The 25,072-nt window shown below is 45.9% G+C and overlaps 1 protein-coding gene across 1 annotated transcript; it reads left to right on the top strand.

Moving 5' to 3' along the window:
• The first annotated feature begins 2,557 nt into the window (after positions 1 to 2,557).
• smg6 (SMG6 nonsense mediated mRNA decay factor) lies at positions 2,558 to 24,379 on the top strand. The gene is made up of 19 exons (XM_031571635.2): positions 2,558 to 3,265; positions 6,685 to 9,199; positions 9,786 to 9,978; positions 10,337 to 10,447; positions 10,650 to 10,756; positions 11,546 to 11,624; positions 12,137 to 12,247; positions 13,977 to 14,231; positions 15,241 to 15,302; positions 15,965 to 16,110; positions 19,699 to 19,812; positions 20,011 to 20,191; positions 21,091 to 21,325; positions 21,794 to 21,952; positions 22,501 to 22,668; positions 22,852 to 22,996; positions 23,390 to 23,601; positions 23,692 to 23,773; positions 24,057 to 24,379. Exons 1-19 carry the CDS (start codon positions 3,124 to 3,126, stop codon positions 24,185 to 24,187), a joined length of 5,148 nt encoding a protein of 1,715 aa, XP_031427495.1. The 5' UTR covers positions 2,558 to 3,123; the 3' UTR covers positions 24,188 to 24,379.
• The last annotated feature ends 693 nt before the right edge of the window (positions 24,380 to 25,072 follow it).

Raw genomic sequence — 25,072 nt, 5'->3', positions numbered from 1 at the left:
TTAAATGGCTGTTCTGCAGCCATGTTGCTAGGGAAATGAAGCTGTTTACTCTACTATCAGCTAAAACAGGCTGATTTTCCTCCTGTGTGGCCTCCCCTCCCTACTCTCTTTCTCTCTCTCAGTCTCTCTTTCTCTCTCTCAGTCTTTCTCTCTCTCTCTCTCACTCTCTCCCTACTCTCTTTCTCTCTCTCCCTCTCTCTCATTCTCTCCTCCTCTCCCTCTCTCTCCCTGTCTCTCTGTTGAGCTGTTGGCTGTTCACCACACCTACTTCCCGTCATCATCCAGAAAAGGGCAGCTTTGTGAAAAGAAGGAGCTGATTACGGAAGTTTCCTCTAGAGAGGCATGCTGCGATGCCATGCTGCAAAAAAAGAAATAGTTGTCTAGTGATGGGTGGCCATTGGTATAAAGACAAACATTTTTCTTTTTACATTTTTGAAATACTGTTTAAGATATTTTTATATTTTTAATTTAATCATTTCTCTTTTCAAGGTGGAGTTGTGGGCTTTTCAGTTACATTTACCAATACCTTTGACTGAATACAGAGATATGCACAAAGCCAGTTTAGTAGTGAGAGAGTAATACACATGTCTTTTACATAGGTGAGAGTTACTAACTGGTAGGAGAGAGGAAAGAAATCCACAGGAAGAAGACAAGAGAAAAGACCAAGGTTGCAGTCGAATAGTCTTTTTTTTTGCTTAGGACAGTTCCTAACTGAGTGAAAGGACCCGGAAGTATCTAAATGGCAGACATGATAAGAGCTGGTCAAATTATCTAAATGCTTAGGAAAGGTGCTTCAGTGCTGCCTTTCTTATCTCCTTTAGCATAGGGTACACTGGACCATCCTTTACGAAAGGAAAGGAGATAATGCTGTCTCGAAGTTCCTTGCGGCAGCAACATTTAAAGACCCACGTAAAAAAAAACATCCGCCGTCGCATAATTACGTAGCCCAGTGTAAGTGCAGTCGGATTCTCTTGGCACCACATTGGTCTTGTCTCAAGTCCGTGCAAATTCTTCATCAGATCTTTCCTTGACCTCATGGCGTTTACTATCGGTTAGAAAAATACATATGATATCGTTTTTTTGACTATTCGACCGCAGCCCCAGATTTCTGCAGTGAGAGCTCTCCTTCCTTACTCAAAGATGCACTGCCCCCTGCTGGTTGTGATGTTCATGTCATCCATTTTGAAAGACGAGACAAAGCTATCCTTGGCTGTATTCCATGCAAGCAAGCAGAGTGTCAGCAAATCCAAGGTCTTCTTGAGGCATACATTTCATCATTCACACCTTCTCTGTACCCATGGCAGCCATATTTTAGTGCAGTTTGTTGATTTGGTGCACATCCCCCATATGTTCCGTCTAACACAACAATGTTTAATTTGTGTGAATTGCTAACATTTGCCAGATATTTACTTATTTACCCCCCAACCCCCCCTCCTGCCCCCTTCTCTGCACATGACTCATAGGGGATGAGTCATTGTTTTCCCTGATCCATTCACACCTCTCCACCATATCCTCCTGGGGCAGAGAGAGGGAGGGGGAGTGGGCGAGAAAAAGAAAGAAGGATAGAAAAAGAGATGGAAAGATGGAGAAAGACAGAGAGAAAGGGAGAGAGAGAGAGATGCAGACAGAGAGAGACAGAGAGAGAGAGAGAGAGAGAGAGAGACAGTGAGAAGATATCATGCATCAGAATAATGTACGATGTGTCATCTACAGTCAAATATTAGGTATCAGTGTAATTATAAATGCCATTGTCATTCAGTCAAATAAACACCCTGATTTAATATTTACAAATATCACATAATGTACATTATTACATATATCTTTCTTGTTTTAGCAATTAAATTGCCATTCAATTGTGTAAGTGAAAATCTAATTTGGTGATGAAATGACATACCTATAAAAAGTAATACACTCTATATACTCTCATAATTTGGGGATTCAAGACAGTATATTTGAATGGAGGAAGACCTAATATAGCCAAACAAGTTTGGACGTCCCAGAGACCCTTTGAATTTCCAAAACACTGTTTGCTGGGGAGCACTTATCTAGGTGGGGGGTCTCTGTAGCTCCCCTGTACCTGCCACCATGGGCCTCCTACATGGAAAACAGGAGTTTGGGAATGGGAATGATACTTGGAAAATTACAACTTTAGGACTCATCTTCATCTGACCAAGCTGTCACGTGGTGCGCAAACAATTATCTCCTGCTTGATACAGCCTAAATGAATTATTCCGTTGCATGCAGAAACCCAAGATACCCATACAAATAAACGGTGACTCTATCACCACCACTGACTCCTTGAAATTCCTCAGAACATACATCAGTGGGAAACTAACACTGAACCCATTATAGCAAAACCTCAACAACAACTTTACTTCTTTAGATAGCTTGAAAAATACCGGGTCAGTCATCAACTTCATCATCATCAACATTCAATCATCACCTGCTGTTCTACTCAGCCATCACTGAGCCCATCATAACATCATCAGTTACAGTGTGGTACAGCAGCACGACATGCACACTGTCTGTCGACTGAGAGTCTGACAAAACATTTGTCTATGTCTATTCGACTTTGATCTGTACTTCAGTTGTGACAAAACTATTTTCATAATTACTTTGTCTATGCAATAGTCTTTGTCTAGCAATCAGCTCACCTGACAAAACATTTAAACTTTTAACATACTATGCATACCATTCACCTATGTATGTAATATGTTAAATATGGAGTATCTGCTGCCTCTCTATGTATGTATTGTGGTGCAGAGTTTAACATACTGAAAACAAATCCCACTGGCCTTGGTCATATAGCTAATAAACAACCTATCTATCTATCTATCTATCTATCTATTTAAGACATTGATTACATCATACTGGTGGAGAAAGCGTTGAGGCTACTATACTGTAGTCGCTCTTGATAAATATGTAATGTATGAATGTAAATCTAATATAGATGTCAAACATACAGTTATACTACTATTCTTTAACCACGATAGCCAGTATATTCTTCAAACGGGAAACAGGTATGATTAGGGTTACTGACAAAAAATCGTGTAATTTCAATATGCATGACAGAAAGACACGCGTTATTCATAAACGCAAAGTTTGACCCTTCAAAGTTTCCGTATGTTTGTGTTGGATCGAGACCGATGGAGACCTGGGACGACGAGGACGAAGATGGCGGAGGAGCTAGATAGAGTACGAATATCCGCTGCTGAGCTACGAGCAGAAGCTACAACGTTGGTCACACGTCGAGAAAATAACAAAGGTAAGAACTGTGTTCTGCAGGTTTAATCATCATATGGCGATGACGACCACTGTGAAGTTACTTTTTTGAAGTTAAACTTCAATGCAAGAAAGTTGCTAGCAAGACAGCTAATGCTAGCCAGCTAACGTTAGCCAGATAACGTCAGTTACCCAGGTTGCACTTTAGCCGACGCTTTAGCGGACCAACAAGTTAGCTGTCGCTAGCTCCCTTTGAAATAGCTTGGTAGCTTTGAGCTAAAGTTAGCAGACTCATGTGGACTCTGCCGCGTTTGTTTTGAAAACCTCGCCACGAATAGTATTCCTCCCTCCACCCCATTACAGCGAGGTAACGTTACAATTAGCAAAGTTAGCCCGCGATAGTTAGCCTATCGCTATCTGTTTACTGTTTACTTCAGCATAGTGTTGATTTGTGTAATGTGTAGCCAATATTAGCTATTGTCATTTATGTTGACGTTGTTTGTTGCACTATAACAACCAGCCATTTTGCGTATTTTGTTATGAACTTAAACCCTCAAACTAACTAAGCTGTGGGAAATAAAAGTTCAGGCTAACTAGCTACCTGAACATGTTAACAGTAGCTAGCTAGCTAATTGCATTCCATTAAGTTGTTCAAACTACAATAACCAGCTAACTAGGTTTTTGTTATTGTAACGCTATCTGAGCCACACGGGTTGTCTTTGGAGTAACCTTAATTGACTAACATTTCGCAACATCTAACAATCTTTGAGGAGTTTAACAGCTAACTTAGTGAATTGCACAGTTAGCTAACATTATCAATCTTGAAACGAAACTCAGACCGACTTTGTAACTAGAGCTAGGTAGTTACAGAAGCTGCTTATCAACTTCCTGAAAATTAGAAACCTGTGTAGCGTGTATTTTTATCAGCCAATGGAGAAGAAAGTATAACTTAAGTAATATTACTTATTTATAGGTAGCATAGTTAGCAAATTCATCTATGTGTTTTTAACAGAACACAATATAGTTATTTGGCCGTCCGGAGCATCCAGTGTACACTGAACATTTAATGCCCTACTGTACATAAAGTATACTTGTACTAGTTTACTGCTTGAAATACTTCATTATTCAAAGATACATTTGGATGGTTGGAGATTGTAATGTTTGTTTGTTGTTGTTTGTATATATTTTTTCCATTGCTCTTCCTCAGTCTTTGTTACTCAGAATTGGACTGTGTTTATTTCAGTGTTATATGATAACTGGAAGGATTGACATTGATATATTTAAGGCTCTTGCAGTAAATTGCCTGTTGCAATGTTTGAGAAACAATCACGACTATCAAACCCACCCCCAAATGAAAATAGAAGGTGTGAGCACTAGATGAGTGTCATCATCTAGTGAAATTGTCCATTCCTTGCTTTCACTCGGTCTGTCTTAAAATGATTGAACTTGTTTACTTTCACCCAGTTACATTTTAGCCTTTTTAAAATGTTGTTGTAAATGTTTACTTAGTTTCATTGTCTCGCTGTCATTGAGAGGATCTTTGCCAAAGGCTTTTATTGTGTTTGCATGTTTTTGTGTTAGAATTTAGCAGGGCTAAATATTTTTACTGAGTTCCAGTTTTGCATTTAATTATCATGCTGGCAAAGGCATTAGTGCATGTAGATGGGTATGCGAAGCATGTAACAGGTGTAGCCTCCAGGCTATTTTCCTTTAAAGCAAGGATCAAGTGCATGCTTAGCACTGTTGGTATATTAATCTCACATACTATTTACATTTACATTTAGTCATTTAGCAGACGCTTTTGTCCAAAGCGACATACAAGGGAAAGAACAGTCAAGCTACAAGCTACAAGCAATAGAGACAGGGTTTACTAGGCTATACAGTGGGGAAAATAAGTATTTGAACCCCTGCCGATTTCGCAAGTTTGACCACTTGCAAAGAAATGTGTGATCTATAATTGTAATGGTAGGTGTATTTTAACAGTGAGAAATAGAATATCAACAAACAAATCCAGAAAACTGCATTTTATAACATTTATGACTTTATTTGTATTTGATGCAGAAAATAAGTATTTAAACCCCCAAGCAAACAGCAAGAATTCTGGCTCCCAATGACTAGTTATGTGCCCAAGAAGCACACAGATTAGTCCTCATTAGGCCTAACAAGGTACACCTGATCTCAACTGGTGACATGTATAAAAGAAACCTGTCCAAAGAATCATACTTTACACCTTCAACCTCACCACCATGGGCAAGACCAAAGAGTTGACCAAGGACGTCAGAGATAAGATTGTAGACCTGCACAAGGCTGGAATGGGTTACAAAACCATCGGCAAGCAGCTTGGTGAGAAGCAGACAGCTATTGGTGCGATTATTCGTAAATGGAAGCAACACCAAACAACTGTCAATCGCTCTAGGTCTGGGGCTCCATGCAAGATATCCCCTCGTGTGGTATCGGTGATCATCCGAAAGGTGCAGAATAACCCCAGAACTACACAGGGGGAGCTTGTGAATGATCTCAAGGCAGCTGGGACCACAGTCACCAAGAAAACCATTGGCAACACACTACGCCGTAATGGTTTGAAGTAATGCAGCACTCACAAGGTCCCCCTGCTCAAGGAAGCACATGTACAGGGCCGTCTGAAGTTTGCCAATGAACACTTGAATGATTCTAAGGAGGATTGGGAGACAGGATGTGGTCAGATGAGAAAATCAAGCTCTTTGGCATCAACTCGACTTGCCGCGTTTGGAGGGGGAAGAATGCTGAATATGACACCATCCCCACCGTCAAGCATAGAGGTGGGAACATTATGCTTTGGGGCTGTTTCTCTCCAAGGGTACAGGACGACTCCACTGCATCGAGGGGACTATGGATGGGGCCATGCAACGTGGAATATTGGGCTTGAACCTCATTCCCTCATTCCCTCCCATTGAAAACGCAACCTTAAGGATTTGGAGAAGATCTGCAAAGAGGAGTGGACCAAAATCCCTCCTGAGATGTGTGTAAACCTGGTGACCAACTACAAGAAAAGTCTGACGTCTGTGCTTGCCAACAAGGGTTATTCCACCAAGTACTAAGTCATGTTTTGCTAGGGGTTCAAATACTTATTTTCTGCATCAAATGCAAATTAAGTCATAAATGTTATAAAATGCAGTTTTCTGGATTTTTTTGTTGATATTCTTTTTCTCACTGTTAAAATACACCTACCATTACAATTATAGATCACACATTTCTTTGCAAGTTGCCAAACTTGCGAAATCGGCAGGGGTTCAAATACTTATTTTCCCCACTGTATATGAGATAATAGGTCATTTAAAATTCAGTGCTGACTGAAGTATTTGCAGTGGCAACTTGCAGTGTGTAGATTTTAGCCCCATTGTAGTGTTTCAGCTTCTCCTTCACCCATGCTACCATGCCAATTAGTAATGTGCTAGACAATAATTCTGTCTTTTCTTTCTGCAGATTTACGAGAAGATGGCAAACGGCAGAGACAGCGGGAGGTAAAGCGTCCAGATATACAGCGCTACCATCCGGGTGCAGGGCACAGACGCAAAGAGAGCGTAGAGGCGGACGACTCACCGCAAAGCCCATCCCAACCGGTCCTTACTCCATATATGGATGAGGCAATGTCAAAGCTGGAAACGCCAGCCTTGGGGACAGTGGGATCTCACAGTAGCCCCAAGCCCAGGGTTCACAGGGAGTCAAGCTGTCAGGACGAAGATATGTCATCTACTGAGCAACGATTATTGGATTCTGTCCTTAGCAACAACAGCACTGAGAGCAAAGGCACAGAAGCTTCTGGCAGGAAGGGTGCTGTGAAGGAAGCACAGGGTTCTGACCCTGGGACTCGAAAAACACGCAAGCCTGACCGTCAGATATACCAGGCCGGAAGCCGCAGGTCAAAGGACTTCAAAGACTCTGGTCCTAACAAGGACCCAGAGAAGGGCACCGTGGATGTAGAGCACTCTGGCCCGAGCAGTGAGATGGAGAAGGGGAGTAGGGAGGCAGAGCTAGGCCACACGGACGAGAACAAACAGGAGTCGCAGCCTGCCGGAAAGCCCAGGGACCGGGAGGAGAACAGAGGCTCGTCTGAGGTGCAGGGGAAAGGGAGGGAGGAGAACAGAGGCTCGTCTGAGGTGCAGGGGAAAGGGAGGGAGGAGAACAGAGGCTCGTCTGAGGTGCAGGGGAAAGGGAGGGAGGAGAAGGGAAGGGGCAGGCGAAGCAAGGACTCTAACAGGAGGCAAGAGCAAGGGAAGCCGGGGAAAAGAGACGGAGGGACGTCAGGTGTGTCCCATGAGGACGCAGCTTGTGTGGACACCTTGATGAGCAAAGTGGAGAAGCTGAGCATGGGTGACTGTCCTGAGATAGAGACGGAGGGAAAGAGGGGAGGGGATGGCGAGGAGGGACAGAACAGGAGACGGAAATCGGGCAACGAAGGCAGGAAGGGTCGAACTAGTGTGAGTGGAGCTGAAGTGACCACGACGCCGGAGGGTGGCAGCAGCAAAAAGAAGGATAAGGGAACCCGCCGACCAAGAGGAGGGGAGAGAGCGTCCCAGTCGGACTCTGCGAAGAGAGACCCCGTGGAGGCAGAGAAGGGGAAAAGCGTAGAGATGGCCCCAGAAGTAGGCATGCTTAGACAGGCCAAGGGGAGAGATAAGCAGCAGCAGCAGCAGAGAGATTCTGACAGGCCACAACCTAGGGACAACAGGTTCAAAAAGAAGGATGGCGATGCAGAAAGGGTCACAGAAGAGGGTGACCGGAGCAAAGCAAACAGGCCCAAAGCAGTCACGCCATCGAAGCGCTATTCCAAATCTGACATCCGGCGGGCTAGAAACCGGACTTGCAGCACCAGCTCAGCCAGTAGTGGCACCAGCCTCGATGGGCCACTAGAGGGCGATATGCGCAGAGCTCTACCCGGGCGTGGGGGAATTCGGGACCGAGTAGAGGTGGGGTCCAGGGGGTCGGCGCCCCCCATCTCCACTAGCAGAGCAACGGGAGAAAGGGGAGATGGAAGACGGCCTAACGCCAACCACCAAAGGAGACGGACGAACAGAGACGTCTCTTCCTCTGACTCCCATGATGAGTTTGGTTGGCAGAAGGGGCGTCCTCGGAAAACGAGGGGCAGTGATGAAGACTGGAGCCCAGAACGGACCCCGGAGAAATCGGGCAGGGGCCAGAGAGGAGGCTCCGTTGGTGGCAGAGGTGGGATCCTGAGAGTGGCGGTGAACAGGCAGACCGGTTCTTCCCACGCCGTCCCGGCATCCGGTGAAGACCAGCCTAACAGGAGGCAGAGCGAGTTGCCTCGAGGAAGAGGCAGGGGCATCCTGGTGCTGCCCGCTCACACCGACCTCACCAGGTCCCCCGAACCGGGGCCCAAGCTCTTTGGGGGATTGAAGTGGGGCAGAGGAAGAGGAGGTCGCGGAGGCGGCACCAGGAGACTCTGGGACCCCAACAACCCCGACCAGAAGCCTGCCCTGGCTGCCCGCAGTCAGCTCTCCCAGCACGGCGTCGCCCAGCACCCCCTATACATGATGCCACACGGTGGCTACGGCCCCCTGCAGTTCCTTGACACTGATGACGAAGCCACCGGAAGTCCTCCAGTCCGCAAGGGGGAGCACTTCCAAGGCCACCCCGCCTCAGCCATGGCCTACTACAAGTTCCAAAACTCGGACAACCCCTACTGCTACCCGGTGCCCGCCGACGCCTCTGGCACTCCCCCGCGCTACGCTTACCCCTACCCCGTGCCCTACTCCGGGGAGGTCTACCCGTCCCCCCCCTTCTACAACTCCTACGGGCCGGCCGGGCCGGGGATGGTGTCCGCGGGGCCTCTGCTGTCTCCGGAGGAGGCTGAAGAGCAGGCGAGGGGGGAGCTGGGCAGGCTGCTGAGGTCGGTGGTCTCTCAGGAGCTGCAGCTGAGCAACCTGCTCTCCCGCGACCACATCAGCCTGGAGGGCCTGGAGCGCATGGCACAGTTCAGGTCAGTACCAGGGCTTACTCGTCCATATTAGGCAATCAGGTAGCTGATGTTTTCTTTTTAAAGCCATATGATGTCTAGTGTGATGCCTTTTACATTTAGTAATAAAAAATGTAAAAAATAGTTCAACAACTAGGGTTTACATTCATATTTTACGATTATGTTTTTCAGGGTTTTTTGTTGTTGTTTAAAAAAAAATATATATATATATCCAGAGTCTGTCTAATGTGTTATCATGTAAGGAAGAATGGAATGCACATGGGCAAACATGCTGCTTGGGTTGGGCTGCTTGCCTAACTGCCTAGTGTTTAGAATGATTAGTGGCTTGAAATGGCTTACAGATATTATAGTTTTTGTCCACAGGTGTGTAGCATAATGCAAAACGGATTCCCGTTCCTGTAAATATTTTGCTCTGGTGTGTTTGTATTGATACCCATGTTACCAGTAGTTGTTGGGGTAACGCTTAGGTAGGTGTGGCTTGATATTTTAAGTCCAAGCCTAATTTGAAGAGTAAGTTTCACTTTTTCCTGAAAATGCTTCATTTCCCATCATGCATTTCACTCACTGGCAGTCCCACATGTTATTCCAGGGCAGAGCTGTTGGCGATGTACGAGCGAGTGATTCTGACCGACATTGAGTTCTCCGACTCTCAGAATCTCGACCAGGCACTGTGGAAGAACGTGTTCTACCAGGTGATTGAGCGTTTCCGTCAGATGATGAAGGACTCTCCCACGGACACTCCTCCTTATGTGCGCAACATGCTCTTCACCGTACTGGATGAGGTGTGGTTACATGCACGCATGACACGTACACAAACTTACACACTGCAAACACACACTTACTGCACACACACACACACACACACACACAACTCTCTCTCCCTCCCTTCCTGTGTCAATGATTTTCTGATATAATGAAATGTCCATTAAAACTAAACCCACACAAAAGACTTCTTTATTACATTGTGTTACACTATGTTATGTTACATGTTGTAATATTATATTGTAATATATTGTCTTTAATCAGAGGTAGTGGTGTGAGGTAGGGATTAATACAAATAGTACTAATGTAGGCATCCCCAGGTGTGAAGTGTGAAACCAACCTGTTGGTAACTGAGCTTTTCTGTGGCTTTGCCTGCAGGGGGCAGCGTTCTTTGATGCGCTGCTGCAGAAACTCCAGACTGTGTTCCAGTTTAAGCTGGAGGACTACATGGACGGCATGGCCATACGGGCACGTCCTCTGAGGAAGACGGTACACACAGCACATAGTTACATAAACATGTATTTATTTATTTATTCATTCATGTATTTAGTGGCAACCATGAGATCTATGTGAGCAAGCATATTTTTGTGTGGTTATTAATGTATGTGTCTTTCTCTTTCTCCCACTCTCTCCCTCTTGTCTCCCGTGTGTGTGTGTGTGTGTGTGTGTGTGTGTGTGTGTGTGTTTTCAGGTGAAGTATGCCCTGATCAGTGGTCAGAGGTGTATGATCTGTCAGGGTGACATCGCCAGGTACAGGGAGCAGGCCACTGACTCTGCCAACTACGGCAAGGCCCGCAGGTCAGACTCTCTCTCTCTCACACACACACACACACACACACAGACTCTCTCTCTCACACACACACACACACACACACACACACACACACACACACACACACACACACTGAGAGTTTACTCCATTTGAATGTGTGTATATCATGACGTAGATTGGTCTCAAGCGGTTCTCCCTGTCAGCATCGGCCTTGCAAGGTTCAGGATGATTTTAAACAGTAGATGGCGTGTTGAACCATTTTTAACCCACAATGCAGAGTTTAAAAAATAAAATGCAGATTTTGTCAATTTTCACCAGCATTGATGTGTTTCATCACAGTTCAGTCATATAATTTATCATTGAGTTTACAGCCCAATAGACACGACCTACTATTAACTTATTATGTGTATGTTTCACAGCAACCACACACACACACACACCCACGCATACACACACACACACACCCACGCATACACACACACACACACACACACACACACACACACACCCACGCATACACACCAACACACATGGAAATCAAATCCTCCTTGTTAACAGCTGTCACTGGAACATAACCAGCCAGATCCCTTCCAGTACCACCTGCCTTGGGAGGTCCCCGATAATGACAGAACAGCTGATAATGACAAAAACAGCACAAAGTGTGCTGATCTCACATCTCAGTCCCTGTCCCCGCTCTTCCTGTCTTATCAGTAGGAGGTCTCCTGAGACTAACGCTGTCAAAACTGTCCTGCAGTACAAAGTGACCAAACTGTGGTTAACCTTCATGGCTTCCTGTCTTTTGTTTCGCTCTGCAGTTGGTACCTGAAGGCCCAGCAGATAGCCCCCAAAAATGGCCGCCCGTATAATCAGCTGGCCCTACTGGCTGTCTACACGGTGAGTACCACATGCATCACATGAGAGGAACCGCAGACGCACATTCACACCTGGCATGTTGGCAGCCGGCTACCTCATGTGCCACCAGGCATTCTACTGTGGGCAGTTTGGTTGCAGCGCCCAGCATGGCTGGCAAAAGAGGATATTGTGGTTCTGTTTGTGTAAATGTGCTCAGCCGATTCTTTTCATGGGCGGTCTGACCCATTTGGCTTTTTGAAGTAAATGTAATTTCCTCTTAAGTGCTTCTCTTAAAGGTATTGTGGGTAACTACCGGTACTTACTTTGTCTATTTTTAAAGACACTAATTGCTAGTTGCCAGTTTTAGTTGCCTCATTTTGAGTTAATTCGATTTTTGGGAACAGGCTGTTTTTACTCTTTCAGCTTGATGCTGTTCAACATCCTCTTGACTTTTTCTTTCTTCTCTCTCTCTCTGTTTTTCTCGCTCTGTGTGTCTCTCTCTTTGTGTCTTTCCCTCTGTGTCAACCCCCCCCCCCCCCGTGACCCTCCATCAGAAGCGTAAGCTGGATGCGGTGTATTACTACATGCGGAGCCTGGCTGCCAGTAACCCCATCCTCACGGCTAAGGAGAGCCTTATGGGTCTGTTTGAGGAAGCCAAACGCAAGGTCAGTCTGTTTGGACCCGTGTGTGTGTGTTTGAGGAAGCCAAGCACAAGGTCAGTCTATTTAGACCAAAACTTAACATGATTTATTTCTGTTATGAAAACAATAATCGTTTAGATCTTCTTTTGAAGCCATTAGAACATCCTGTAACCCTGTTGTGCGTGCGTGCAAGCGTGCGTGCGTGGTTTAGTCAAATCGCATCACTGATACAGATGTTGGTGTTGACTGATTTGTATTGGTCATCACTGCTGCGTAACCACCAAAGCTGGCTAACCAGCTGATGATGCCAAGTGAGACACATTGCTTTATTCACAGGTGATGTAACACACACACAGGTGGCGTGCCTAGCCTTAGGTGCTTAGTGATACACATACACACATGGGAACAGGTTTTGGACGCGTGTGGAGAGACGTATGAGCAAATGTTGGGGGTGGATCGCATTAGCATCCAATGCTAAGATGGCTCGCTTTCCTTCTAAACTGCAACTTGATAAACTTGACGGCAGCTGCAGTCACCATTGCTGTTGCAGTCTTCCCTCCGCCTGCTTGTGCAGTGTTCACTTGGACTCTGCCGTTCACACGCTAGTTGTTCTCACCCTTATCAAGACCACCACACTAGCAGAAGTTACTGCACTGTTAAATGCCATAGGGAATGCTGCATGGCACTCCATTGGGTAGACCATGGAGAGCGTAGCATACTTTGAAGCTACTTCTGCGGTTTCCGTGGGAACAGATATTCTGAGAAAGATAGCGCTGGTAAGAGTGGAACTGAGGAAGCCAGTGTTCTGTGAGTCAGCAGCCCAAGCTTCCTGTTGTTTTTTGCCAAACTGAAGTAAAGGTAAACACGAGTGTTGTGCACTCACTCAACATGTGCACTCACTCATTCACACACACACACACACACACACACACACACACACACACACACACACACACACACACACACACACACACACACACACACACACACACACTCAAAGATGGGTTCTTCGTTTGAGACCGGAACACTAGACAGACAGGAACTTGAAGCTCTTATTTAGTCAGTTTCTTAGGGCCGCAGCAAACCTCAGAGTGCATCCGGCCTCAGACCCCTGCCTGACCCCTGCCTGACCTTGCGTATCTGTGGTAATAAAGCTATGTTGTAGTCTGGTAATAAAGCTATGTTGTAGTCTGGTAATAAAGCTATGTTATAGTCTGGTAATTAAGCTATGTTATTATCTTATTTTATTGATTAACGCAGTCATAAAACCTGTGGAGGATTTTATCCAATCATGTTCCATTCTGCGTGAAGCTTCAGTCTGAGCTCTGCCAGACACATTGTGGGGATTAGCCAATCAAATAGCTCTATTTCTACGAGGAGGGCGTAATCTGAAACAACGGCGGCCCTCTGGGTTTGTTTGATCACCTGTAACGTGACAGTCAATGCCAGCAACCTTAAGAAGGGAAGATATAAGCTAATTCTCTTCACTGGGGTAGTTTCGCCAAACCACGTTTTGACAAATAAACTATATATATGTATCTCGTCTCGTGGTGCCATTGCTTTCATGATGATGGCCTATTTCTATAGGGCAGGCCATGTTGGCCACCCTTAAATCTCATAAAGCAAGAAATTATGTCCTTTTTGAATTCTCTTTTGGAAATAGGAATGAGTGGTGAGGTGTATGTTCTTTCCAGCCGACTGAGAACTTGGTTTTAAAAGTGGAGACTTCTCTGTCTGCTTCTCTGGCCTGCAGGCGGATGACGTGGAGCGGCGCAAGCAGCAGGAGTCTGAGGGGGCGTCCCGTGGGGCGCGGGGGCGAGGTGCAGGAACGGGGGCTGGGGGCGCAGGAGGAGGAGGGGGAGGGGGAGGGGGGCGAGGCAGCATGGATGCCACAAGGGAGGAGATATGGATCCGACCGAGCCGGCAGCCCAGAGGTTCCTGGCCCGAGAGCGAGTCCGGAAAAGATTCCGATCTAGACGGAGAGCTGGGAACACTTGGCTCCAGAGATGTGAGTAGTGATTTGAACGAATGCTCGCTCGCACACACACACACGCACTCGCATACACACACACACACACTTGCATACACTCCCTCACTTACATTCTGTCTCACACATTCACAAATATGTACATACATGTTCACAGTCTCAGTCTCAGTCTCTGCCTCTTGCGCGCACATACGCACGCACGCACGCACACACACACACACCTAACTAGACACACTGTAAAAGAGTCAAATCTGGTGTTTTTGTATCTGCTGTCTCTGCACATGATAAACAGACACTAACATGCAGCGCACACACACACTTGTTGTGCAAACACAGCGCACACACTCTCTGACAGACACACACACACACACACACACACACACACACACACGTGCGTACACACAGCCTCTTGAATGTCTTTTAAAGCTCTTTGTGTCGTCATGGTGCCACTTCACTGTCTGTCTCATCTTCCTGTCACTTGTTTCCTGCTTCATGTTGTATTATGTATGATACCAGAGGGTTTGTGTTATGTACTCTCTAAGGGTGTGCGTGTGTCCATATGGGGCCCTGTAGTCCTTCAGTAGTCTTGTGTTTGGGATTGTATAGTTAAGATAATGGCACTTACAGAATGGGCTTTATTGCATCCATGTCTTAGTCACACACTTGTATACGTGTACACACACACACACACACACACACACATAGAGATGTACACACACTCTTAATGAGGTAGTTGGGTGAATCACCAGCCAAGCAGCTGTCATCCTGTTACCGTGGATATTCGCCCACATCAGTGCAAACGCATTCTGATTAGAAAGTTCTCATCCAACTTTGCCCTCGTCACATGTCCCTGTATGTGTGCACGTGTGTGTGTGTGTGTGTGTGTGTGCGCGTGTGTGTGTACGTGTGTGCGCGTGTGTGTGTGCGTGCATGTGTGTCTCTTTGTATCTGTGTGTGTGTGTGTGTGTGCGTGGACATTGTGAGATTGTAAGATGTGTCTCCTGTACCTGATGTATTTTTTCCTCCTCAGCTTCAGAAGAGGTTTATCCTCAGTTTCCTGCACGCCCATGGGAAGCTCTTCACTAAAGTCGGGTAAGACACGGAATGTTACAGTAACACTACAGTATGGGATATGGAAGGGGTCCCATTATATGAACATATTGGACGGGCTGGAAGCAATGTTTCCTCTGGCAGGTTTCCTCAAGCACTTTCTTTAGTCACGGACAAGGATAACGTTGGATCGTTTGTGTGCTTGCAATTCATTCCATTGTTGCTAAGCCTGAATCCTTTAACTTGTTAGCCGCTTCTGATTCTATGCCCGCTAGTTTGCCAGCTTGCTCATTCTCCAGATAACTTGGCGTTTACACCACATTTATGTTGTTCACTCGTAAGCTCGCCTGACTGCACACTCACTGTAGTATCAGAGGGCACTGTTGTTTACGATGGTTGCTATAGTTACCATTAAAAGTTTCAAGAGCATTTATATACGGTGAACTTTTTTATTGCCTGATCTACTTCATATGTGTCCCGTTATATGGAAATATGCCAGCCCATCAAAAAAAGTAATTCTCATCACCGGGGTATAAAAAAATATATTAAAGATTTAAATACAAGTTTATAGTTTATTTAATAGTTATATTAAAGTTATTATGAATTCACTCTTAGTATTTCTAATCTGTGTGTGTGTGTGTGTGTGTGTGTGTGTGTGTGTGTGTGTGTGTGTGTGTGTGTGTGTGTGTGTGTGTGTGTAAAAGCATGGAGACATTTCCTGCTGTAGCGGCTCGGGTTCTTCAGGAGTTCCGGGTCCTCCTGCAGCATAGCCCCTCCCCTCTTGGAAGCACACGCCTACTCCAGATCATCACCATCAACATGTTCACTATCCACTATGCACAGAGCAGAGGTAACACACACACACACACACACACACACACACACACACACACACACACACAGATACACACAGACATGCTTAGTAGAGGTGTAAATCTCTCATGACCAAGACGATCCGATTCTTATCTCGATACATGGGCACGATACGATACAAGAAAAGATGCATGTTGATAAAAAACGATTCAGTTTGATTCGATGCAGTTCAATAATTGAAAACACTGAGTTGTGAGGAAACAATGGACCTCATTCTCGAAACATTTTCTTACTTGTCTTATATCTTCTTACCAACCTCGAAAGACCAACCTCAGAAAAGATCTCCGCTGGATTCGTGAACGCCTGGAAATGTGTTCTTAATTGAACGCGCTTTCTCATGCACCTGAACTTGCATACAGAAACGCCCCGCCAGCTCCTTATAAGGGCATGCTATTGCAACGTGTGCACACTCCACAGGCAACGCGAAAGTAACTTAAGAGACTGATCAAAATCATTTCAAAGCAAGCACCGGTAAACCCAGACCTCCACCAGGGCAGAGGTGGAGGTACTGTTACAGAATGTAGATATGTCCATTCTATTCCATTATGGCTATATCCACGCGATTGAGTTTAGTGGTTATTTATTTATTCACTGCCATTTCCAGTGTTCATATAGTGCTTTTATTTATGTTAGGACATATACAGGTTATCACGATGGCTCGGTCTCGGAATCATGACTATAAATGTTAACCCTTCCAACCCGGAGGTGCCCCGTGGGGCAGTTGGAGCTATTTTTAGCAATTGCATTTAAAAGCTCCGTGAGTTTTTGTCTTACAGACATAACAATAACACCCAGAGAAACCCTGAATCTTCTCCTTTTCAAATATATGCATTTTGAAACTAAGACATAAATGAGCACTTTGTAAAGAGAATAGTGCTGAAGCCTTGCAAATTTCTCTCTCTGAGGGTGAAAGCAACCGGTGATGGCCCACCCATTAGCATATTACGGCTATTCGTATGATAACTGCATGGTAAATCGGCGATCGCTATTGGGTTGTGACGTGGCCACAACTACTTTGAAAACACCCTGTTTCACCTGTAAACAAGTCCACGTTTACCTCATATATACAGCTGAACACGATGAGGGAAAATGTATCCACTTTGAGCTTCGCCTTGACCAAGCCGAGGATATTTGTGATGAGTAAGTTGTCTTCGTTTGACTAGCTCTTGTAATGAATGCTGTTGATTAAATTATAGGGAGTAAAACGCATGTCATATTATGGAGTTCTGAGTGTAGGCGAATACCGTCAACTCGGCAAGGCGATTTTGAATCATAGAAATTACTTCATGTCGCTAAGACTATTCTACAGTAAAAAAAAACCAGATCATACGCATACTTAATTTTATTAGGCTACAAACGTCGGTGTTTGGAGTTTGTTGTCTGCACAGAATTTAGTATTAGGCTCCCGTGAAGTAATTACGCTCCCGTAAAGAACGTCATCCATGTTCACAAGCCATTGTTCTGACAGACGGGCCATAGGACGTGATAATGGGGGGTGGCAATCGCAAATACATTCAGACCTAACTCATCAATATTCATTGTGGTTTAGGTGAAGAAAGTGTCACTTGCTAAATTACTTATGATTAGTATAGAAACCAGAAACACTTTCTGAATGCTAAACTCACCTATGTGGAGATAACACATATGTTTTCAAGGTTCAGAGTACAAAAGAAAACTTCCAAAATATTTACAATGTGTCTTTGTACAAAGTCTGAGCACCTCTGAACCTAGAGTATGTTTAGATTTCATTTTAATAAAAACTTGTTTGATTACATTCAGTTTACTCTCATTTTATTATTGCTGAGGTATTCTACAATATAATAATAAATGCTACTTTTGCCTCATTGTTTTTAGTTAGGTGAAATATACAAAAATATCAGGCATGGCAGACTACCTAACAAAGTCAAAAACAGGCCTTAGGGTTGGAAGTGTTTAGATACAAATATTCTCCTATTTATTATTATTATAATTATTTAAATCCGAGGATGTCTGTAGAATCACGCAATCAACAACGATGTATCTTCCTTGGCTGAAGTAGCTAGCATAGCATTGACCATTGAAATGAATAGCGTAGCTAGCATAACATTGGCCGTTGAAATGAATGGGAGTTGTAATCTGTCATTCTCTCCAGGTCTTGGCGTTATTTGTGAGAATACAGCCTGATTGGCCAAAGCCCGCATAGCATAAACCAATGACAGGCTGTCATTGTTCTGACCTGAGATCAAATGCAACAGGTCAGCCAGTGTTTTGTGTTTTGCATAGCAAAAAATGGAGAGACAAACGCTTGTGAACCGGTTCATAACTTTTAAATCGGGCAAAGACTGGTTTATGCCATTTTAATACCGATACGGGTAGGGATGGGTTCCCAGTGGACCGATTCCTTGGAATCGTTAGCCGAAGTCCTTTTCGATTCCACTATCAATACTTAAACATTTTTGTTTTAGATTTTTTTTTTTATTCCGGTATCGATGTAACTGCCGTTTAGGTATGTGACGCGCACGCAACTTTGTTTTGTTTTAGACTGCAGCCAACATGCCGTCTAGGAAGAGGTGTTCAAAAGTGTGGTTATATTTCACGTAAAAAGATGACCACAGGGCCACTTGCAATGCTTGCAAAACGTCTCTTTCGTCAAAGGGGGGAAAAACTACCATTACTCCGAAACATTTGTCCATACTGCATGCAATAACTTTGCAGGAATGTCGCGTTTTTGAGCGCTACGGAGTGAAGATAACGTTAATGAATCTCAACCAAGCAACAGCAGCGCAGCTAACGTTAGCGCTTCATCTGTTAATATCGAAGGTAAACTCTAACAGTCTATTGTGTTAGTGCCATTTGTTTCATTGTGTTAACCAGCTTTCACTATTTGTTTATTTTATTTTTAGTTCAAGGTGAATACGCGTCAAAAAAAAATGGTTATGGTTGGAATTATAGTCAAAACAAATACTTTTTGTCTTTGTTGGGACCCCCTGGCAGCCCATCAAGGAAAAGGATCCCTAGGCTTTGGGTCTCTGGACCCCACTTTGAGAGTTTGTTGACCTATTCTTAGGTTTGTTTTTGGTTATTTAAAACATGTAAATGTATACATACATACTGTATATGCTGTGCATAATTTATTCAGAGAATATTATATAAAAGAAAATGAATGTAAATAAACTCGTTTGTGCTGTTTTTTTTCCTTGCCCAAAGAGAATCGATAAGAGAATCAATAAGGAATCGAATTGATAAGCAAGAATCGTTATGGAATCGAAATTGTTAAAATCTTATCAATTCTCATCCCTAGATACGGGACTTCACCCATCGATGTAGTCGTATCTTACACGCTAAAAACGGATATCGATACGTATCGTTTTTTTTTTTTTACACCCCTAATGCTTACTAATAATCATCACCGTAAACATGTTCACAATGCACAGAGCACACACACACACACACACACACACACACACACACACACACACACACAGAGAGACATTTGTATGCCTATAAATAATCATTACAATCAACATGTTCACAATGCACAGAGAACATGAGTTAATTACTTTAACGTGTGTGCGCGTGTGTTTAGATGGAGATGGGGATGTTCGGTCCATACATCAGGAGCAGGCCACAGCTCTGGGGTTGGCCATGTTCGGGCTGCTGGTGCAGCGCTGCTCACAGCTGGTTAGAGAGGTACCTACAGGTGAGGAAGAACACACACACACACACACACACACACAGATACATGTATGTATCATTCACATACATACACACACACACACACACACACTTGCTGTTAAGGGTAATGTTTAATAAGCTAACTACTGCAGTTTTGGAAGTGTCTGTCCCCTTACGTTGCCTCTGCTGTCTGTCTCTTCCCCTGTCTCACCCTCTGGCTCAGACTCTGTGTGTGTGGACGGCTGTGACGTGGGCTCTAACTGCACCGACTGTGCCGTGGAGAAGATGATGAGGGTGTCTGCCTTCTCCCCTGACCTCCGAGAGCTCCTGCCCAGCGCCAAGGTCTGGTCCGACTGGATGCTGGGCCATCCCGAGCACTGGAACCCTCCGCCAAACAGCATGGAGTGAGTGTGTATACACACACACACACACACACACACACACACACACACACACACACACACACAGCATTAAGTTTGAGTTTAGACTTATGCTGGGACAACGCGAACATTGGCGCATGGAGTCAGTACACACACACAGGTTTAATGGTGCACATGCATTTGGACACACACACACACACACACACACGCGTGTAATTGCATATGTTCACATAGACATGCACACAATAATTTGTCATGTTTTGTGTCATTAATGTTTACCACTAGAGGGGGCTAAGGCCCTGTCAGTGGACCTGACTGACTGTGCAGACTGCCTGTTTAAGCAGTAGCTCTGTACCTTTTCCCTTTTGCCTGGAGTGAGCTGAGTGCCCATTTTCTGTTCCCTTTGCCTGGAGTGAGCAGATTGCCCACTTTCTTTTTATGGTGTTGCTACAGTTTGCTTGTTCCCTTTGCTTAATTCCTCCATCATCTCTCATTTCATCCATTTCTCTACCTCCCCCTCTCCATCCTCTGCTCTTTTTCTCTCTCACTTCCTTCTTCCAATCGTCCCTCCCATCACTCGTTCTCCGTTATCTCTCTCCCTGTCATTCATTCTCTCACTATTCCCTCCTTCGTTTCTTGCCCCCTCTCTTCCTTTTTCTCTATCCTTTTATCTTTTTCTCTGCACCCCCTCATCCATCACTCAATCCCTCTATCTCTCTTCCTCTCTCAATATTCCCTCCTTCTTTTTCTGTCCTATCTTTCTTTCTCTATCTCTCCCCCTTTCGCTCTATCCATTACTCTTCCCTCACTCCATCCCTCTATCTCACCAACTCACCCCCCTCTCTCTATCCCTCTCACCCTCCCTCTCTCTCCCTCTTTCTCTATCTCTCTCTCTCTCTCTCTCTCTCTCTCTCTCTCCACAGGAGCAGTCCCAGTGTGTGGGTCTGGCTGGCTGAGTTGTGTAATGATCTGGCACGTGTGTACCATGACGAGGCGGCGCTCTACAAGCATGGGGAGGAGGGCGAGGGGGAGGGGGAGGGGGAGGAGGATGAGGAGCTCAACCTGCTCCTGCTGCAGGAAGACCTCCTGCTGGCCGGCTTTGTGCCGCTCCTCGCCGCTCCTCAGGAGCCCTGCTACATGGACCGCAGCACTGACAAGGTGGGATGCGCGCGCACACACACACACACACACACACACACACACACACACACACACACACACACACACACACACACACAACCACTCCGATAAATACACAGTTAAAGACACACTCAAACAAAGGACTATACTCTTACAAAAAAATACATACACAAACAAGCATGAAACACACGCACGCACACACACACACGCACACTCAAACAGCCTCCCATGGTCAGGACACTTGCGCCTGAATGCCCCCTCTCTCTCTCCCCCCTGCTGTCGGTGCTTAAGGAGGCCCAGTGCGTCATGAGGCAGCGGCAGTGGGGTCTGATCGAGCACTTGACTAAAAACATCATGGGACCTAGCCCATGGGCACAGCTTACCCTTGACAACATCAGACACACACACACACACACACACACACACACACACACACACACTCTCCATGTGACAGATAAATAACTGTGTGTGTGTGTGTTGATCTAGGCTAATGCTGCGGACTGCAAGCGCATCACCCAGCTGAAGTACTTCCTGGAGGCCTTGTGTGGACAGGAAGAGCCTTTACTGGCCTTCAAAGGAGGGAAGTACGTTTCCATGGTGAAGGCCCCTGCATCAACCAGTGAGGAGCAGCAGAAGGAAAGCCAGGTGAGAAAGGAGAGGAGAGATGGAGAGCGAGAAACGAGAGGAGAGATGGAGAGCGAGAAACGAAAGGAGAGGAAAGATGGAGAGCAAGAATTGAGAGGAGAGGAGAGGAGAGATGGAGAGAGGGAGAAACGAAAGGAGAGGAGAGATGGAGAGCGAGAAACGAAAGGAGAGGAGAGACGGAGAGCGAAAAAACGAGAGGAGAGGAGAGATGGAGAGGGAGAAATGAAAGGAGAGGAGAGATGGAGAGGGAGAAACAAAATGAGGGGAGAGATGGAGAGAGAAAAAGACGGGGGGGCCTGGCTTTGATTAGTTAGCCTATGTTTTTAAATTCAAACAAATATATAAACACATCAAAGTGTTCATCTGAGCAGCGAAGTCCCTCTCATTCTTCAGGGCTGCTGGGAAACTCAGCCTCACTTAAAATTCCCTTTGGATAAAATGTCACTCTTTTCATTGTGTGTGTTTGTTTGTTTGTTTATTTTTTTATGTATTATTCATTTTTTTGGGATATTCTCATACTGAACAACTCTTTGGCCTTCCTGTTTCAGAGTGATGATGTCATAGTGGAAGCGGAGTCGTCTGGGTCGGAGGCGGACTTGGGGTTGGAGGCGGAGCTAGCGGATGGCAGTGAGAATGACATCAAAGAGCTGAGGGCCAGACGCCACGCCCTCACTCAAGAGCTGGCCCAGCAGCAGAAACGCAGAGACAAGATACAGGTGACACACCCACCCACACACACACACACACACACACACACACACACACACACAGAAGAACAGAAGTACAGATGCCTAAACCGTGCACTCTCACAAAGTAATGTGTAGCACACTTTCTCAAGAGGGGATAGCAAAGAGTCTAATTAAAGTGTGTGTGTGTGTGTGTGTGGTCGTGTGTCTCAGGAGGTGCTGCAGACGTGTCGTCGCCTGGAGCTGCGGATCCAGCCGGTGTACCTGGTCCCCGACACCAACGGCTTCATTGACCACCTGGTGGGCCTGAGGAGTCTGGTGGCCTGCGGCCTCTACGTGGTGGTGGTGCCCCTCATAGGTGAGACAGAGCAAGGCACTCTGGGATGGCATGGCTTTGACCCTCACCTGCCCTCCGACCCCTGTCTCACCCATGACCTCTTCCTCTGGTGTCCGTCTCTTTTCTCCATCACACACTCTCTCTCTCTCTCTTTTCATCCTCTCCTTCTCTCTGTCTGTCTCTTGTCTCAGCCCCACCCTTAATGTCTGTGTCTCTCCCACATCCTCTTTGTCTTTTCAACTTCCTGTTCCAGTACGTGTCACATTTCCCCCTCTCTGTTTTTCTCCGTTCCAGCAGCAGCGGTTTGACAACAGAGATGTAATACAACAAGTAATTCTCACACCTCCCCCCTTCTCTCTCTCTCTCTCTCTCTCTCTCTCTCTCTCTCTCTCTCTCTCTCTCTCTCTCCCTCAGTGATCACTGAGCTGGATGGTTTGGCTAAGGGCCAGCAGGATGCCCGTGACGGCGGTGCCCATGCGCGCCACGTGCAGGAGCAGGCCAGGGAGGCGGTGGCGTTCCTGGAGAAGAGCTTTGAGGCCAGGGAGCCCTGCCTGCAAGCCCTCACCAGCCGGGGCAGCCAGCTCGACTCCATCGCCTTCCGCAGCGAGGACATCTCCGGACAGAAGGTGTGTGGGCGGGTGTGTGTGTGGGCGGGCGGGTTTGTGGGTGTGTGAGACATTTGTTTGAAAGCTGCTTCTCTGACCCTCTCTGTTCAGGGGACCAATGATGACGTCATCCTGTCCTGTTGTCTGCACTACTGCAAGGACAAGCCCAAGGACCTGGTGCCTGCCCAGAAAGGTGCCACTTTTACCCGTCACACTCCACGCTTTCACCAAAACCTCACCGTGAACTTGCACACACTTGCCCATTAGCGTCTATGATCTGCCCTGTTTTACACGTGGATCGAGGGATCTGTGTTTGTTTGTTATTGTGTAGGTAATGGTCAGGTCTCATCACTTGTTAAGGCTGTATAGAACCTAATTGTGTTAGCAACCAAGCCATTGCACTTGTTAAAACTTTCTTCATCTCTCTCTTTGTCTCTCCATCCCTCTGTCTCTCCCTCCCTCTTCGTCTCTCTCAGATGGGAAGGTGCGGCTGCGCAGGGAGGTGGTTCTCCTGACGGACGACAGGAACCTGCGCGTCAAGGCGCTTACGCGGAATGTTCCGGTCCGTGAAATCCCGGCGTTCCTGCGCTGGGCCAAAGTGGGCTGAAGAGCGCGGTCCGTACACCGGGAGAAAACACTCGACTCGACTCGACATCCACCCCTCCGGAGTGGAGAGAGCGACAGATGACAAACCTCACAGATCAGCGTGAAAGAGAGAGAGAGAGAGAGATGGGAAGAGAAGGAGAGGGAGAATGCTTCATGTTTTTTTTTTTTTTTGGAAATGTTGTTCGGGAGACTGAACCTCAAAAAAAAAAAAAAAGCTTTGAATGGGAGATGAATTTATTAAAAAAAAGGAAAAGTGAGGCGAGTTAGCAGTTCTTCTCTTTCCCTGCTGTGTCTGTAGAGAGAGAGAGAGAGACACAGAGAGAGAGGGATGGAGGGAGGAAAGAATGACGAAGGGAGAGAGAGAGGTGAGTTTGCTGATGAGGCTGTGTAGTGGGGTCTAAGCATCTAGCGACCTGCAAGAGGAACTGTTTAGCTGTTTATGAGAGATCATAGGGAAGACCAGCTGTGTGTGTGTTTGTACGCTTGATAATGAGTGTGTGTGTGTGTGTGTGTGTGTGTGTGTGTGTGTGTGTGTGTGTGTGTGCTTGAGATTTTGTGTGTGTGCTTGATATTTTGTGTGTGTTTGTATTTTTTGAACATTTGTGATTACCCCGACCTGTCTCTGGTGTGTTTGTGTGCGCGATTCTGTGTGTGTGTGTGTGTGTGTGTGTGTGTGTGTGTGTGTGTGTGTGTGTGTGTGTGTGTGTGTGTGTGTGTGTGTGTGTGTGTGTGTGTGTGTGTGTGTGTGTGTGTGTGTGTGTGTGTGTGTGTGTGTGTTGGTTAGCCCTCTCTGCTCAGATAAGCTGGGTTATGCAGGTGCGTGTGTGTACCGGAGGACTCCACTAGAGGGAGCTATGAGAGCAGCTCTGCTCTGCATCTCAGACCG

The sequence above is a fragment of the Clupea harengus genome, chromosome 8, assembly GCF_900700415.2.
Source record: "Clupea harengus chromosome 8, Ch_v2.0.2, whole genome shotgun sequence".
NCBI lineage: Eukaryota > Metazoa > Chordata > Actinopteri > Clupeiformes > Clupeidae > Clupea > Clupea harengus.
Note: the sequence above shows the minus strand (reverse complement) of the source record. Positions and strands in the feature narration are given on the sequence as shown.